At 43.3% G+C, this 19,052-nt stretch overlaps 1 protein-coding gene across 5 annotated transcripts in view; it reads left to right on the top strand.

Annotated features, from left to right (window-relative positions):
• Positions 1–19,052, top strand: part of ULK4 (unc-51 like kinase 4) — a 708,846-nt gene that overhangs the window by 53,143 nt on the left and 636,651 nt on the right. For all 5 annotated transcript variants that reach the window (XM_044293413.1, XM_044293414.1, XM_044293410.1 and 2 more), the window contains exons 15-17: positions 4,785–4,960; positions 6,150–6,196; positions 10,033–10,111. In XM_044293413.1, the coding sequence (XP_044149348.1) occupies positions 4,785–4,960; positions 6,150–6,196; positions 10,033–10,111 (302 nt within the window). The remainder of the gene's footprint in view (positions 1–4,784; positions 4,961–6,149; positions 6,197–10,032; positions 10,112–19,052) is intronic.

The raw sequence follows: 19,052 nt of genomic DNA, 5'->3' as shown, positions 1-19,052 counted from the left end.
TATTGTTCTTGGCGCTGAAGGCGATAGCCATGAGATGGATGGGTGATAGACCGCCCTCCTTGACACAATGGAAACAACTTGTCAACGCCATAATACCTTATGAAAACATTGTATTCAAGAACAGGGGGTGTACATCTAAATTTCAAAAGGTGTGGGGGACCTGGTGCTCTTCCCCGAGCACAGCTTACTCCGCACACAGATTAACTGAGGCCTTAAGGGCAGAACAGGGTGAACAGCAGTGATATTGTGGGGTAGAAGGGAATAGACGGTAATGGAATAAATGAGATGGGATGATTATGCCTTGATCAGGTGTTTTCTGCTTGTCCTGGGGTGGTGGAACCTTTGGCTACGGGTACTGAGGTGAAGTAACAATACAGCACAGCAGTTTCTTGTTAAATGTTATACTTTTATTATTTTGTCTTTTCTTTAGCGTTATAATGCACATGTCACGTGTACACCCCTACAAGACACTGTTGTACAATTGATGCTAGACTTTGTACTGAGACTGTCATTATTGATTGCTTTGTGTGTTCAATAAAACGAATATAAAAAAAAAGAATATGGCATGTTCTATTTTTTTCTCTGGAGCCGCGGACTGGAAGATCAGGGGCGCGCTACGGAAATGCGGATGCGGACAGCACACTGTGTGCTGTCCGCATCCATTCCGTCCCCATAGAGAATAAATGGGTCCGCACCCGTTCCGCATAATTGCGGACGTGTGAATGGAGCCTTATTTGTCAGACTCCTTGCATTCTCCAGCAGACATTTGACGTTACCAACAGTTCTGCATTTCTTGGGTGTACACCTATTCCTAGTCATCGCCATACTTTCCTAGCCAAGCCCTGCTGTCCCCTCCTGTATCCCACTCTCTTTCTACTCTCATACCCCCTTTTTATGACCACCCTCCTTCCACCCAGATCCTAGTTAAAAGCTCATCCATTCATCACACCATTCTTCCCCCAGAGCAGCTGTTCCCCAGTTATGATACTTTTTGTTAATATGCTAATTAGGCCATTGGTGCAATGATGGCATCACCATTGATTTTGTTGCACTCAAGCTCCACTCATTTTAAGCTGCAGCACTTCCCTACTGTAGAACCTGTTACCGACAGAGAAGTCATCCCAGTTCTCCATGACCCCCAACTCTTCCTTCTTGCACCATTTTCCAGACCACTTATTTAACTCCCTAAGCTCCCGCTGTCTTTCTAGTGACCCTTGTGGCACTGGTAGTGTGTTTGAAAACTGGTGCAAAGTAAAATTTGCATATTAAGCAAAAGTATCATAGTAGGGCTAAAATGATTACTCAAATTAATCGATTAACTCGACACAAAAAAAATCCTCTAATCAATCGAATCGATGATTCGTTTGTGCCATGTGAGTGAAGAGCTTGCTATTACTCACGCTCCGTGGTCACCCGCCTGCTCTTACAACGCTGCTTTGGACCCTGATGTACACACATCGTCAGGACATTTTAGTTACTTGCTGAAGGCACTGGGGTGGGGGAGAGCTGAAGGCACTGGGGTGGGGGGGAGCTGAAGGTACTGGGGTGGGGGGGAGCTGAAGGCACTGGGGTGGGGGAGAGCTGAAGGCACTGGGGTGGGGGAGAGCTGAAGGCACTGGGGTGGGGGGGAGCTGAAGGCACTGGGGTGGGGGGGAGCTGAAGGCACTGGGGTGGGGGAGAGCTGAAGGCACTGGGGTGGGGGAGAGCTGAAGGCACTGGGGTGGGGGGGAGCTGAAGGCACTGGGGTGGAGCTGAAGGCACTGGGGTGGTGGAGAGCTAATGGCACTGGGGTGGTGGAGAGCTAATGGCACTGGGGTGGTGGAGAGCTGATGGCACTGGGGGGTAGAGCTGATGGTACTGGGGGTAACTGATGCACTTGGGTTGATCGCACAGGGGGAACAAAGGGTGTTGGGGACTGATGGCAGGGGGTCTGAGTTTTTATAAAAGAAAACAGTCTATTAATAAATTTTTTCTTATTAGTGTACTCGATTAATCGGTAGAATACTCGATTACTGAAATAATTGTTTACTGCAGCCCTATATCATAGCATCAGATCAACAAAGAAAAACCAAACCGTGTTTTATTCAGGTGGACCACAGCTTTGTGTCTGCGTAGGGAGGTCACCGGTGACAGATTCCCTTTAAAAATTTTTTTACCTATTCTCAGGATACATTAGGACATGAATATCAGTCCTATTCTTGGCACCCCCACCCGTTAGCTGTTTTTGAAGGGGCTCAAGCGCTGTGACTTCTTTCTAGTATACTGAGCAGAGCTCTATACTTTTTATAATGGTTGTTTTCGGTATTGCCCAATTCACCTGAAAGTAGAATTGTAAAAACTGAAACAAAAAAAAAAACTGTTCTAAATGTAGCTCGATCCCATTCACTTGAACGGGACTAAGGTGCACAATGGCCACGTGACAAATGTGGGAGCCGAGTAAATGCCACCTCTTCTTCTTTTGCGCTATCCATGACACAGGGCCACGTTTTCAAACTAGGTGTCAGTCCCACCCCGTGTATATGCCATAAATGTCCAGATGGGAATATGTATATGCATCTTGTGAACACACTGATGATGACGGTCTATACGTACCATTCACTGATGTCGGGAATGCAGGTGCCCATAATAAGCATAAGGAGACATACCGTATGTATAAGGCAATCCGAAAAAATCCATTATATACTGCATGTCTTTCGAGGCCATAAATGAAAGTAAAATCCCGTAACCACTGTCTTTATTTTAGTATAGAGAGTGTCGGGAGATGCCTGCCTCAGTCTAATATTCAAATATTGAACGAACAAAGAAATAACATAATGCGCCTGAAATGACGGCATAATGCATTGTACCGCACTAGTGGAACGTTTTTAATGCTGGGATGAAATCCTTTGCTTGCAGTAAAATGCACTTTAAGATGAGACCATTTTCTGCTCGCTATGTAGCACACAGAATATTGTCTTTGATTACTGTCATTTTAGCATGGATTCTTTTTTAGTTTTTTTACAATTCTTACAGTACGAGCATAGAATGGCTATGGCTTTATGGTTTTCATTATCCCGTCGTCCACTTTTTTTTCTTCTCTATACATCCGCACAATTAGGTAACACACAACAGGGCAGATTTACTAGGTGACAGGGTAAATTTAGACCTGGCAGTCTAAAGATGCGCCAAATTTCTTCCCCTTTGTTAAATTGGGGGCACCTTGCTAGAAGTTGTACACTTTGGTCTAACTTTGCGCCACCTATTGGACGGCTTGCTTTGCCCCAATGTTGTGTCATATGTTGTCCTATTTTAAGCCCTCTCCCCTTGTCTATTGATGCACAAAAAGTGCCAAATTAGCATAATAGATGATTTTTCCCTTAAAAATAACCATAATTCAGGCTCATTTAGCTTATTACGTCTGTCCCATTAGTTTTTTTTTCTTGACATTAACATGTAAGGGCGGTATTAGACCGGCAGATGAGTTCTTTGATTGTTGGGAGGGAAGTGTTCCATCCTCGTCAGTGAAGGAGACCGCCGCTATTATATGCAGTGATCTCCTCCACAGTGGGGAGGAGCGATCACTAATGCCATTCATTATTTGCCGCCAACAGATCGTGATTAGACGGAATGATCTGCTGCCGGAAAACAATGTTTTTTTTTGCCTGCGTAAAAGATGCAATTGCCCTACGAATACGTGTTAGCGATGATCTGACTGACCCTCGGCCATTGTAGTACAGGGAACTCCATTATCAGCAAGTCCATTCTCTATTTTCTGCTAATAGGGCAGCACGCCACTTAGGACTGCTGACTTCATTCAAATGATACCTCTCACAGCCTCTTACTAATTTTCATTTCATTTCTTTTTTTTTTTTTTACTTAAGAGTCATTCCCTTAGGGACCGTTCATACAGCGCAATTTGGCAGCGAAATTTTGACGCAGACACCAAGCCAAAATTGCGGTGGGTGCATGGTGTCTGCCTCCTATTGTTTTCAATGGGAGGTAGCCCTGCATTTTAAAGCCATGACCACGCCAAAAAGAGACATGTCCCCTCTTGGCATCGCATCCAGGCAGATGCCACCTAAAAGCTGCATCATGTGTCCACTCATTGGCTAGCTCCCTTCAGTAGAGCGAAGCCATAAGCGGGTCCATGACATTCAGAGTGAACCACTGAAGCAGAAACTGTGGTCGTGTCTGCCACGCAGTACACAGCAGATTTTGGTGGTGTTAAAATCCGCCGTGTGAACATGCCCATAAAGAAGACCGTTCTTCTCTCCTGACATGTCTGTTTCCTATTTTAGTAAATAGTTTAGTTCTTCACAAACTATTAGTTATAGATTATCTTTTCTTAGAACTGTGTTGTCGCTCCTCTAGTATTCCCCTTTGTCAGTGAGAGGATTGCCATACTCTTTAGAAAGGTCCTTTGCCAATAAACTGATCACAAAGGGTCCTTCTGCTGGGAGGGACCCCGCCGATCAGCTGTAATCTGTGAGGAAACCTGTTGGTAAATGTTTCGTTTACTGCAGCGCCGCCACTGGGGAAATGAGGAATTACACAAAATAAGTTGTCTGAGTAAAGCAGGACAGGTCCTCCAGACCCAGAGATGCTGTCTGTAGACTCTCCTTCATCTGGCCAAGAGTTGAGGATGCTCACAAGAGAACCCCTCTGTTAACTCGGCATTCCCTAATAGGATATGACTTTTTATTTAGCTGAACACCCCCTTTAAGCCTGCAGCCAATGATAGGTCAGTGCACTATATGAGCCCTTACAGATAACATGGTAAGCTAATTGGTTATTCTGTTTCACAGGAGAAAAACTGGCCTCTCTGAAAGAGCCCGACTGGACCAACCTTCTTACACAACTGTGCTTCTTGCTGGACTCTGCTGAGAAGGTGGCGCCACGAGCCAAGCTTAATTTACTCTGTTACTTGTGCACTGTGTCCGGACATAAAGACGCGGCCACCAGACTAATCCACTCCCAGATTGTGAGCGGCTATTCTCTCCTTCAGAAGTAGTTCTATTATTGAGTATATATTACAGAGAGGATTCCTGGATGCTAAGGAATCTGATATTCGCATGCATAGTATTTCAAAAGTATGTTTATTAGACCGCATGCACACGACCGTGTCAATTTTGCAGTCCACAAACAGCGGGTCCGTAAAATAGGGTTGCAGTCCATGTGCTGTCTGCAATATTTTTATTTTTTTTGCAGATCAATTGTCTTCAACGGGTCTGGGGTCTGTATTTTATTTTTATTATTTATTTGACAGCGCTGTACATCCAAACGGGATTACACAAATCTAAAAATACAATAAAGTATTAACAGTATTTGACTGGTACAGAGGGCTAGAGGATCCTGCCCGCAAAAGCGTAAAATCTACAGATCTGCGGCTATATTTTATATATTTAAAAAAAAAAACCACACATACAGATGTGGAAAGCAGACAGATGATCTATGTGCCTTCCGCATCCCTATGTCCGTTCCTCAGTGCCCCACACTTGGCCGAAAAATACAGACCCAATGAAGTCAGTGGGACCACCACAAATGTGGATACAACACGGACGGTATCCATATTTTGCAGAGCCGCAACCTAATATGGTCACGTTCATGAGGCCTTAATAACGTACCATTTCTTGTGGCTTGCTTATTGTTAAGGGGGCCGTGGCAAGTTTACAAGTCATACCCTATCTACTGGATAAGAGATAACTAAACCTATTGCGGGGGGTCCGACCGCTGGAACCTCACCGATCCCACGAGCAGGGCTTCTTGTTCACCCAATCTGATGGAGCAGCAGGTCGAGCATGCACCCTGCCGCTCCACTCATTCTCTATGGGACTGCCGAAAATGGGTAAGCGCTGCGCTCGTCTATATCCGGCAGTCTCGTAGAGAATGCAGGAGCAGGGTGCATGCCCGACCTACCACTCCATCAGACTGCAGGAACGGGAACCATGTTAACTTGCAAACTTGGCCCAACCCCTTTTAGTATTGATTATTTCACTGGATATTATGACGTTTGGTTATATAATAGATTTATAAAATCGTTTTATGTTTTTCAGTAAATAAAACCCTTTCCTAATATTAATTCTTCATTGTGTCCTGTAAAACAAAAATCCTGTAAATTTCTTAAATTCAATTCTTTTTTGGTATTGTTTTGTGTCTTCTCTCCATTACAGTTTCCATCTCTGATACAGCAGTTGCGTGGAGCTCCAAATTGGGATATGTAAGTACAATTTTACATGATGTTTTTGCTTTTGTTCCATGTTGCTTATAGAAAACCTATCACTTACGTTCTCTCCATGGCTCTCATTGACAGGGGCGTAGCTATAGGGGGTGCAGAGGTAGCAGTCGCTACCGGGCCCAGGAGCCTGAGGGGCCAAAGACCCTTGTGCCACATAGTGTATGCTGGTCAATTTACACCTCTGGCTGGAGGGAAGGGGTTAGATCAAGAATTTGGCATGAGGGGTGCCCTTTCAATGTTTACCTCAGTCAGCAGGAAGGATATGTGCTCCCCTGCCCCTTTCCAGCAAGCACTGAGGGAAGGCGGGCCCAAGCTGAACTCTTGCACTAGGGCCCATGATCTTTTAGCTACGCCCCTGCTCATTGACCACCTTTTGGCTTTTAGAAGGTGTGCCAGGTTGTGGTTTCAGTGATTGTTTGGGGTCCCCACAGTCAGTCAGACCTTTATGGCATATACTATTAATATGCCTTACAGCTTTACGGTCAAGGTGATCCGTCTTGAAGCTACGGCTTGAAGCTGATCCGTGGCAACAAATTCATGAAGTTTGTGCCTTTTTACTTTTTTTCTTGTGAGGGCTTTCGCACGGTATTCTGTTAGGTTTCCGCCAGGTACATACCCTGTTTCATACTGAACTATATATTTATATATATATATATATATATATATATATATATATATATGACGTACTCCCTTAAAATCTAGTCTTTTACAGAGGATCTATTTCCTGATATGTCCGTTTCAGTGCTTGCGTTCCTCATGAAGTGATAATTCTGGAGCATATTTTTTCATACCTTTTTGTTACTCCTCATAAATGTTTATGAATAAATGGACAACTGGGTGTTAGCATTACCCTGGTCAAAAGGGTGTTTCCCGAAAATTACTGAATTATGTGTTGCTAAAGTGGATGTGTCAGGAGAGCTGACAGGTCGGTCCTCTTTCATATTAGGCACTGGAAATTGGAAAATTGCAGTTAGCCTACAAAAGTGTTATTACACACGACAACCAATAAGATTATAGCTGTCATTTTTTTAAGGCAAGCTGGAATGTGAGAGAACTTGATTGCTGATTATAGTCATTCATTTATCTTTTGAACTTTTATATTTCTGGCCAATCTTTGTTTTATAGTGAATGTGCCATCAGAAAATGACCTATTGTTTAAATCGCGTTTTTATGTTAAAGGGGTTCTGCACTTTCAATTAACTGATGATCTATCCTCTGGATAGATCATCAGCTTCTGATCGGCGGGGGTCCGACACCCGGGACCCCCGCCGATCAGCTGTTTGAAAAGGCAGCGGCGCTCCAGCAGCGCCACGGCCTTCTCACTGTTTACCGCCGGGCCGCCCGCCCACTGACGTCACGACTTGTATCAACTAGAGTGGGCGCGTCTAAGCTCTGTTCACTTGAATGGAGCTTAGCCGCGCCCACTCTAGTTGATACAAGCCGTGACGTCAGTGGGCGGGCGGCCCGGCGGTAAACAGTGAGAAGGCAGCGGCGCTGCTGGAGCGCCGCTGCCTTATCAAACAGCTGATCGGCGGGGGTCCCGGGTGTCGGACCCCCGCCGATCAGAAGCTGATGATCTATCCAGAGGATAGATCATCAGTTAATTGAAAGTGCAGAACCCCTTTTAAAGGGTTTCTGTCACCAGAAATACCTAAATTAAACTGGCTGACATTAGCGATGGGCTAATGTCAGCTGAACCTAACTAGCCTATTCCTAGTTTTATCCAAGCCCCCGTTACTCCATAAATGTAACTTTTATAATCTGCAAATTTGCCTCTAGGAGCAGTGGGGGAGTTGTTCCTGCTCCTAGATCATTCAAAATACCGGATCCGGCGATCATTCAAAATACCAAATTATATTCAAATCCGTCTTTCCGGCCTGCGCATGCACAGACCGGTAAAAATGTGAAAAAAAAAATACAAGACTGCTCCGTCTGTCCGCATGACAAGCGGAGAGACAGATCCATTCTTGCAATGCATTTGTGAGACGGATCCACATAATAAAGCATTTTTGAAAACAAAAATAATGTTTTTGTGTTTTCATTTTCTGAAAGCTACATTTCTTTTATTTTTCAGCCGATCGTCTTGTGCAGGGGCTCTTCTTTTGCATTTAGAGCTGCCATTTTTATTGGTACCATTTTTGTGTACATATGATTTTTTGATCACTCAATATTACACTTTATGTGGCAAAGTGACCAAAAAATTTGTTGTTTTGGCAGAGTTTTTATTCAAATTTTTTTTTTTTTTTTTTTTTTTTTTATAGAATTTACCTTAAGGGTTAGATTATGTGATATTTTTATAGAGCTGGTTGTTATGGATGTGGAAATACCTAATCTTCTTTTTTTTTTTTTTTTTTTTTTTTTTTTTTTCTTGAAACTTTTATTTACATTTTATATTTGTCCCACTGTGGGTTTTCAGGGTTTGTTCTCTGTTTCAATTGAGTACAATACATTATGTGTTGTACTGAATTGAACTGTCAGCGTCTTACACAACCCTGCAAGTCCCGCGGTCAGCACTGAAGATTTAATCCGCCAGCATCGCCGCATGCGGGGCAAGAAGCTTTAATCTCATCAGTGGTGGCTGTGGAGGCACACAGAAACCCTATTGGCCAGCTGATCTTGTGGCCAGGTTTCACAGGAGTGAGTGCGCACATATTATTGCGCATGTGCAGTTACGCCCAGCTCGGCCACCTCGTTTGAGCTTTACCACAAACTCCTAGGATTTACAGGGTGCACGCACGCACGCACAAGGGGCATGGTAGCATCCTCCCTGCCCTGCTCACTGTTCCTTCAGCTCCTCCTCCAGCAAGCAGGGAACCAAGGCCCCCAAGAGCCGTGAGGGACAACCCCTTTAACTTCTAATTTATACACATTGAAAGCAATTTTTTTCAGCTGGAAAACCCGTTTAAGTCATCGGAATTACTTTATAATGAATATTTACAATGGGAAAATATTTCACTTGGCTTTCCTCTTTAAAGGGACTCTGTCACCAGTTTCTAACCCCCATTTTTAAAACTATTGTTCTGTCCATGGAGCCCTTGTGATTACTAAGATGTTGTTAAAAGCTAAATCTGCTGGCTCGTTTTGTTAAAAAAAACCTTTTATCTGACCTGTCAGTCATGTAGATAAGGTGCCCAGGGCGTTTCTCATGGTCCGAAGATGCCTGCCGCCGTTGGTGCCCAGCTCCTCCTCCGCTCTGATCAGCGCCGCCTGAATGTGAAGAAATACGCCTCCGGCTCTCCCTCAGTCCCCCCTCCTTATTTTCTACGATCCCGCGCGTGCGCACTTCGCTCAATGAGGCTGAATCGAAAAGCCTGCACGGGCGCATCAGGCACAGGCCTGTGCGCACGCGCGGGATCGTAGAAAATAAGGAGGGGGGACTGAGGGAGAGCCGGAGGCGTATTTCTTCACATTCAGGCGGCGCTGATCAGAGCGGAGGAGGAGCTGGGCACCAACGGCGGCGGCGGCATCTTCGGACCATGAGAAACGCCCTGGGCACCTTATCTACATGACTGACAGGTCAGATAAAAGGTTTTTTTATCAAAACGAGCCAGCAGATTTAGCTTTTAACAACATCTTAGTAATCACAAGGGCTCCATGGACAGAACAATAGTTTTAAAAATGGGGTTTAGAAACTGGTGACAGAGTCCCTTTAATACATTTCTCACATAATGATGCTCCATCATTCTTTTGTTTCATGTAACGTAGCATCGTGTTTAACCATGGTGTGAAGTGCACCATATTATTCTATCACTGAGGAGACTTTTCTGACTGACCTTACTAATTGTTGTCATTAAGCTGGTTTGTCTTCATTCTTACAGACGTGCGAAGGTGGTGAGGGTTATTGGCTTATTGGCTGCACACACGTCAGAGCTGAAAGAAAATGTTCCTGTCATAGAGGTAAATTTTATTTTCAAAGATTAATGTTCATTTAATTATGACCTTTTACAAAGAAAGTTCTGTCTTCCAAAAATAACCATTTCAAGACCAATTATAAAAATTCCAAAAAAAAAACTACAATACATGCATTCTTATTTTCATTGTCTCTTTGCTAGGGCCATAACTTTTTTTATTTTCCCATTGACAGAACTAAATGAGGGCTACATTTTTGCAGGACTTTGTTTTTGGTGTAGATACAACTTTTTGACTGCTTTTATTCAAAAACTGATAGGAAAGCTGTTAGGCCATTCCCTCCAATGGATAGATAGTTTGAGTGGTACCGGGGAGGTGAACAAGAGCAGTGATGTCACCAATTAGTGCTGGCCTAAATTAGGCCTCATGCACACGGCCGTTGTGCGGCCGTTCTTTGCATTGGGGACCACAATTTGCGGTCCCCAATGCACAGGCAACATCAGTGCACTGGCCCGGACGGATCAAAACCCATTCAACTTGAATGGGTACGTGATCAGTCTGCACCGCAATTTTTTTTTTTAACATGTTCTATTTTTTTTGCGGAGTGGAGCCACGGACAGAAACACCGCGGAAGCACTCTGTGAATGGGTCCGCATCCGTGATGCAGGGAGCACACGGCCGGTGCCCGCATATTGAGGACCCCGCAATACGTCCATGGCCGGGCAATGGACGTGTGCATGAGGCCTTAGAGACAGAGGGACACCTGTAGAAGGATTAGTTCTGTTGTAAAAAGACAGACTTGTATACTACAGATGCAGTGAGAGAAGAAGCAGGCTGAGAAGCCTACCACTGCATCTTGGTTATTTTACAGTTGTATTCAGACTAGAGTACATTCTGAAGATGGATTCCACCTAGGAACACTCAAGGGCTGTTCATATGGCAGACTTTACTGATGAACTTTGGTCCAGACACCTGCACCAACATCCATCAGCGGACGTGTCTTTTCCGCTCCAATTTATTCCAGTGAATGGCGGTGCTGAGGGTCGCGGAGCAGTGGCCAAAATTCCACAGTAAAACCTGCCATATAAATAAAAATAAAAAATGTGTGTTATGGCAACTGTTCTTTGACTAGCTCAGAGAATACTGACAATTAGAGATGTAGCCTGCAGAAAGAAAAACAGAAAAATGCAGTCTAGCCCTGATGAAGCTGCACTTGGAGGCAGCAATATATGTAGGGATTAGAAAGATAACAACATTTTAGGTCTGATATACTTTTTCATGTTTCTCCATTTTTGTGTGTGTGTGTGTGTATGTGTATGTGTGTATATATATATATATATATATATATATATATATATATATGTGTATGTGTATGTATATATATATATATATATATACATACATATGTGTGTGTATGTATATGTATATATATATATATATATATATATATATATATTTATATATATATATATATATATAATTTAGATATTTTTTTGCTAACATTGTCTTTTGTATTTACGTTTCTTTGAATCTCCCTGATGAATTTCTACATTTCTCAGTTCATATGACTGCCGTGTGCATGAGGCCTTATTTGTGTTAGTTCCGATGGCAGGACCATTGTACAAAACAAGCACTTCTCCCCTTACTTTCTCATAGTTTATATGTTCTTGCTCGCAGGGCCCTTGCACCTCTCGTTTTAAGAGTTTTTGTTCCTTGGTAATGTCTTATTTTGTTTACATGAATACCCTCTGATTGTAAAGTGCTGCGGAATAGGTTGGCGCCATCTAAATGAAGGTTATTATTTATCGTTATTAATGGATTCCTCTGTTCTCTGATTTTAATTAATTTTAATCAGTAGCCAGTTTATACATAAAATAAAATTTTGATTAGTACTTTATTTTTGGGTGTGTTCTTTGTATTATGCTTCGTTAGTGTTTGAAAGTCTTTTTTTTTAACTGATGGCCTATCCTTTGGATAGGCCATCAGTATCTGATGAGTGGGGATCTGACACCTGGGACCCCTGCCGATCAGCTGTTCTGAGAAGGCATCGGCGCTCCTGTGGTCTTCTCACAGCTCACATTGTCTTCTGTTTGTTGTATAACGGCTGTGCTTGGTATCGTGCTCAGCCCCATTCACTTGAAAGGGGCCTAAAACACATAATGTGGTGCAAAGCATATTCACCAGGACTTTTGGCATAAGTTAAGACAGAATTCTGGTGCATTTAGCTTATTATTATAGTCAATGGGGCCTGGCCATTCTCTGGCCTACACCGGCTTTGCCGGATATAATGTCTTCTCCACTGCCGTAACAGCCTACTGGAAGAATTTACTGCTAGTATGAAACTAGCCTTAGTAAATCTCCCCCAGTATATCCTCTAGTTGACTGGTCTTACAGTTTGATAAATTATACTAGTTTACTGGTTTCTGAATGTGCTTCTTCGGTGAATAAATGGTGTTTTGAACCTTTTAGAGAGAAAAGTACTTATGAGAAGTTTCTTATCCTACTGTATTCCCACAGATCCATTTTTAGAGGTGGGACTTTATCAGATAACATTAATCGGCTGCTGCTTTTGCTTTAGATGTCCCCCCTTTAAGGAAAGAAAATACAATATACTTTAGGCATAAACCTATAAAACCAGCTCTCATGTATGTACAATTGTGGGCACTCTGTGCATAGAATATGTTCATAGGACTGGGATCATGTCTGCTGCAAATAAGTTGTTTATTTGCTCATTTAAAGGGCTTTTTGGGAGTTCAGTTTAAATTGCCTGTCTTCAGCATAGCTAATCACTATCTGATCGGTGGGGGTCTGACATCGGCACCCCCACCTGTCAGCTATTTGTAGAGGCCGCGGCGCTCCAGTGAACATGGCTGCCTCCTCACAGCACACCAAGCATCTGCTTGGTATTGCAGCCAAGGCCCATTCTCTTGAATGTGACTGATCTGCTAATAGGACATGTGTCCAATAAACTTGACACAACAGACTTAGCAAGAGGGCGCAGCTCTAATCGGAGAGCAGCGGCCTCTTTAAGCAGCTGATCGGCATAGTTAAACTCCATTGATCAGTTATTCATGACCTATCCTGAGATGTTTCTGTAGATGCTGTTGCTGTTAAGGCACACCAAGAAAATCACTCTGCATTGGATTCTTCGTCTGTAGCATCTACAGTATTAAAGTGGATTTATCATTAGAATACTGTAGTCATCCTTAATTATAGGCCTTGTGTTATAGTGATGGGTAAACCGGGTATTCTAAAAAAATGCAGCACCGTTTAGTAATTAACAACTGAGAAAGAACATAGCAGACTTGTAGTTATGAGTCCACTGTATTCATGAGACCGTCATTCTCCATGCCCCCTCCCACCCCTCACCAAAGATTGTCAGCGCCTGAGTTTCAGGCAGTCACACTGAGGCCATCAGTCACTGGTGAGGCTGTAGGCTAGGCAGGGAAAGTGCTCTATGAATCCCTTACTTAAAAGGGTTTTCTGAGATTTTAATGCTGATGACATATCCTCAGGATAGGTCATTAGTATCTCAATAGTAAGGGTCTGATACCCAGGACCCCTGACGATCAGCTGTTTGAGAAGGCACTGGCGCTCCTGTGAGCGCCGCTGCCTTCTTGCAGCTTACCAAGCACAGCGCCATACATAGTATAGCGGCTGTGCCTTGGTATCGCGATCAGCCCCATTCACTGCCGAGCAGTGAATGGGAGCTATATGAACAGCACAGGCTTGTGTGCCACTCTACTTGCATAGATTCCATGCACTGCAGTGGGACCTACAGAAACGGAGGCGCCCCGGCCCACTCGGCAGTTTACTTAAGCCCCGCCACCTGAGGTTGGCTCTTAGTCCCAGCTCTCCGTTTCTACCCCTTTAAGGATTTCATATGAATTATGGTACATTCTTATGACAGATGCACTTTAACTGGTATATTAGAATGAAGGCACCATCTGATGGAGAACCTAGAAGCATAACATAGAGGGGTGAAGGAACGCAGCATTTGGGAGTACACTCTGGATTCGTTTTTCCAGCAATTATTAGGAGTCCAGGGCGGCACCTGTATTTTCCATGTTCACATGAAGAATGCAGCGTGAATAAGACTTAATAGGCCACCTTTACAAATCCATAAAAATTCTGTACTGCATGTCATTGTTTGGAATAGGGGCTATTCCAAACAATGACATGCAGTATATCAGCCCATCAAAGGCTAAAGGGACACTTTTGGGGCTCTGTCCGATAAATGGGGGCCTGTGGGTATGCTTGATGTATGCAGCAGGTGATTTCCTGGCACGTGCAGCAGGCAGACCTGATGAAGGGGTTAATACATTCTCAGAACGTCGCGTTAATACAGATTCCTTGCATAATCCTAGTTAAATGTAGCTTAGTTGTATTCTCAGGAGGCTTTTTATGAACTGGTTGCCCTAGAAGGAATATTTTTGAATTCTTTATTGCTGGGGCTGTTGTAAATTAGCAGTGGACAGCCCTGGCAGAAAGTATCTGTTGCCATAGGAACTACGAGACGGTTGCTTCTTCCTCTGGATCAGGAAATATTGTCATCACGAAGGTCAGGCTTCTCTGGAAAGGTCCACTTCTTTTCTCCTATAGCAACCTTCCATAAAGGAATATTGCTTTGGAGTTTCCCTATCACTGTTTCTATATAATAGCAGTATTCTGCACCACTCACTGTTATAATGATCCCTAGCACTCATAAACTGAAGGACTCCAAGATCCTGATGTTAACATATCCCGCCATGTTATCTTCATGTATGAATTCTGCAATGTTTTATTAAAAGGGATTATATAGTTGTAATAAAAAGGGTAAATACGAAGAGTGCTTGATTGCAGTGGTTCTGTTCACATCAGAGTAGGACAGGGTAAGTATATCACAGACTGAGGTGGTAGGATAAACGCATTGTCTGTTTTAGTTTTATCCTCCCACCTAGGACTGGGATATACTTGCCTGCGTTCCTGCTTTGGGTTGTACAGATCCACTGCAATCAAGCACTCTTTGCTTCTACCAATATATCAGAACATACAGTGATCCTGAGGGATCTCCAGCTGCATACCACTATGTCTGTAGAAAGCATCTGGAGGTGTTGTGCTCCAACTCCCTAAGATGAATGCAATAACGCTAAATATCTGTTGAACCTCATACTGTATAAACGGTATCTTGCTAGGTAGTGCCGTCTCTGCATCTTTTCTTTTACATGTAATAAAGGGATATTCCAGTAACGGCAAGTTATCCCCTAAAGTGATAACTATTTTATGTTGTTCGGGGTCCAACCACTTTGACTTACACTGGTCACAATAGTGGGTGTCCCCACCGATCATGGGGATCATGATCACAAGAATGGGGGCCCCATGTAATGCTACATTTCCACACAAAAATGTCAGACTACTGGTGTCAGAGGCTACAAGAGGCAAGATGTGGAGAACCCTCGATGTTGTATAAGGAGCAGAAGTGGATTTTCAAGAGGGCTTCTCTGTGAAGTTTGCTGTATATGGAGACCAGAACTGGGACACTTCATTTTAAAGGGTAGTCCAATTGTCAAAAGTTATCCCCTATTAGATTAATGGGGGTCCTACCGCTCGGTCCCCCACTGATCACGAGAACAGGTACTCCTTGGAACTTCCCAAAATGAACTGAGTGGCAGGTTGAGTATATGAACTGCCGTTCCACTCGTCTCTACGGGAGTTCCAGAGACAGTGGAGTACAGTGCTTGGCTATGAATGAAGCAACAGTTCGTATGCCCGACCTGCTGCTTTGTTCATTTCAGGGGGCTCCAAAGGGAACAGTTTACTGTTCTCGTGACCGGTGGAGGTCCCAGCAGTAGCGCAGCTCAATCTAGTAGTTATCCCATATCCTGCGGACAACCAGAATGCCCCTTTAATCATTACATTCAGGGGTACCATTCAGTTCCATTGCAACAGGAGAATAAAATCCAGCATCAAGCCATGCAGTTTGCCTTTAGAAACATTTGTAAATAAATGGCTCATTCTAAAGAGCTCACTGAATTCAAACGTGGTACTGTAATAGGATGCCATTATTGCAACAAGTCGATTTTGTGAAATTTCTTCCCTCCTAAATATTCCACAATCAGTGGGGAGTGGTATTATTGCAAAGTGGAAGCCTTTAGGCAACACAGCAACTTGGCCAAGAAGTGGCAGACTGCATAATGTTACAGAGTTGGGTCACCAAGTGCTGAGTTGTGTAGTCCATAAATTCACTCAATAACTGCAGATTTCCAAACCACATCTGGTATTAACATCAGCACAAAAACTGTGCACCAGGTGCTTCATGGCATTGGTTTCCCTAGCTGGGCAGATGCATGCAAGCACAATGCCAGGCATTGAATAGAGTGGTGTAAAGTATACCACCACTGGACTCGGTGGAAACATGTTCTGTGGAGTGACAGATTACACTTCTCTATCTGACAGTCTAAAGCATGAGTCTTGATTTGGTGAATGCTAGCAGAAAATTACCTGCTTGACTGCATTGTACCAACTGTAAAATTTAGATGGTCAGGAATAATGCTGGGAGTTTTTTTTTCAGGGTTTGTCCCAGGTTCCTTAGTTCCAGTGAATGGAATTCTTAATGCCTTGGCATACCCAGACATTTTGGACAGTTTGTAGGCTTCCACCTTTGTGAGAACATTTTGGGGAAGGCCCTTTTTTGTTCCAACATGACTGTACCTGAACACATAAAGCAAGATGCATAAAGACAAGGTTGCGTGAATTTAGTGTGGAAGAACTTGCTGACCTCAACCCCATTGAACACTTTTGGGAAGACCTAGAATGGCGATTGCCATCCAGACCCCTTATCCAAAATCACCGTCTAACCCCACAAATGCGCTTCTGGATGAATGGGTAAAAATTCCCTCAGATGCACTCCAGTGTCTTCTAGTGCCTTTCTGGAAAGGTGGAAGATGTCTGAGCTTCAAATGGGGAGATCCGTATTAATTCCATATTAATGCCTATGAATTTAGAACAGATGTCATTATAGATACTGTAGGTGTAATGTATAGGTGTTGTAATACTTTTGTCCATATAATGTGTGATAATGCCAGTATTATATCGTTGGAGTTGTGCAACAAACATAAATCTGGCTTTCCTAACTGCATTGCTTCTAAAAGTTCAGAGTTTGCTAGCCATGGCCTAAATGAGTCTGGTGTGAATAGGTTGAACCTGCATCCTCTTGTGTTCATCCGCTGTTTTCACACATTACAAACATACTGGTGGAGATACCTATAATGAGGAGAATATGGCTATATATGTCAAAGCGGTGGTGTTCCAGCAGGAAGATATTCAGTATTACCTACCAAACTTTTTTGAAGAAAAGAAAAAAATGGCCTTCTTGCCCAAACAAGTCAAGGCTCAGCTTTTGTATTTCACCTTATATCTATTTGCTTTTCGAATCAAATCTTTTTTATTAAACCATTATTTGCAGAATACCAGAAAACAATACAGTACATTTTCCTCAGTTCATCCACCAAGTGGAATCAGTATACAGCTTTGCCGGCAGAAATACCAACACACATTAATAACAGACGTCAGTACGCAGCTGGCATACATGTAGATTCAAGTATTGAGACAAATATTTTATGAGACCTAACAGACCCAAAACACCTCCCAACCTCCCATCCCCCCCCCACCCCACCCTTCCCTAACCCCCCCCCCAACCCCACCCTTCCCTAACCCCCCCCCCCCCCCAACAGACCAGTCCTGAACCCTCAAGGGCCTATATAACCACGTGAGTATGCGATAACCAGTCACTCCATAGTTTATCAAACTTCTGAGGACACCCTCTCTTCACATACACCCCTTTTTCCAATATCAGCATGTCATGCACCTTCCTCTCAAACTCATCCAATGTAGGCGGACTTCCCTGGATCCACCTCATCGCCACCAACTTCCTGGCCACATACAACAATCTTCCCACTGCTACCTTAACCGATTCAGTCCCTCCAATTTCCGACACATACCCCAATACACACACCTTGGGATCATTTTGAATTTGTAAAGTCATTTTACTGTTAATCATATTCCTTACAGCATCCCAATAATTCCCAATTACCGGTCAAGCCCACAGCATATGCAACAGATCTGCACCATCATCCATACACTTTGGACACTTGTCATCACTTCTTACTCCAACCTTTTTTTAGGAACACCGGTGTTTTGTATACTCTGTGTATGATAAACAGTTGGGACACAATTGGGCCTCAATTGAAGATATTTATAAAACCATCCCCTAGGGAAATTAAATTCTTGCTGCAGGTTCTGAAACGACTTACATACCTTACCCTCCATCAATTGGCCAATTCTCATCACTCCATGAGATTCCCAGTTCCGAAGTCCTGACATGGCAAAAAATTCAGGCAACAGGTGATTATTCCTAATAGGGGAAAGCTCACTGACTCCACCTACACCTCTCAGTTGTTTCACCCTTGCCCAAACTTTTTTCATAAGTTCAATAAGAGGGAGCTTTCCCCTCCCAGATATCTATTTGCTTTTAAACTAGTGTCCAAGTGGATGATCAGAACAGGCAAAGTTCATCTTAATTTTGCCACAGTTTTTTTTTTTAATCTTGCTTTTATGTGACATTTGAGTATATTTGACCATTGCATCAGCAATCAATGAATTTTACTTTATTTTTGTCCTTCTGCTTTACTCCACTTTGGGCTAGAAGGACCTACTGATAAACATAACTGATAGGAACCCTGCAACTTCAGACCAACATATTAGCTGGGGCTACTGCATCTAATGATTATCGATAGTGATGTAGTGCAACATGACGCGACTGTGATGTGACAGTCACAGAAAATCCAACATTTGGATTTTGTTGGTAGGGTACAAGACTTTTTGCTACTATAGAAAACAATGCAGGTTGCCTACGACCTAAGCTCTAAAATAGTCAGTTGACAGCAAGTTTCACAAATGTATTTGTGTCACCCAACTTTTCCATGACTTGCACCTTGTTGCCCCAGTCTTA

The sequence above is a fragment of the Bufo gargarizans genome, chromosome 5 (genome assembly GCF_014858855.1).
Source record: "Bufo gargarizans isolate SCDJY-AF-19 chromosome 5, ASM1485885v1, whole genome shotgun sequence".
Classification (NCBI taxonomy): domain Eukaryota; kingdom Metazoa; phylum Chordata; class Amphibia; order Anura; family Bufonidae; genus Bufo; species Bufo gargarizans.
Note: the sequence above shows the minus strand (reverse complement) of the source record. Positions and strands in the feature narration are given on the sequence as shown.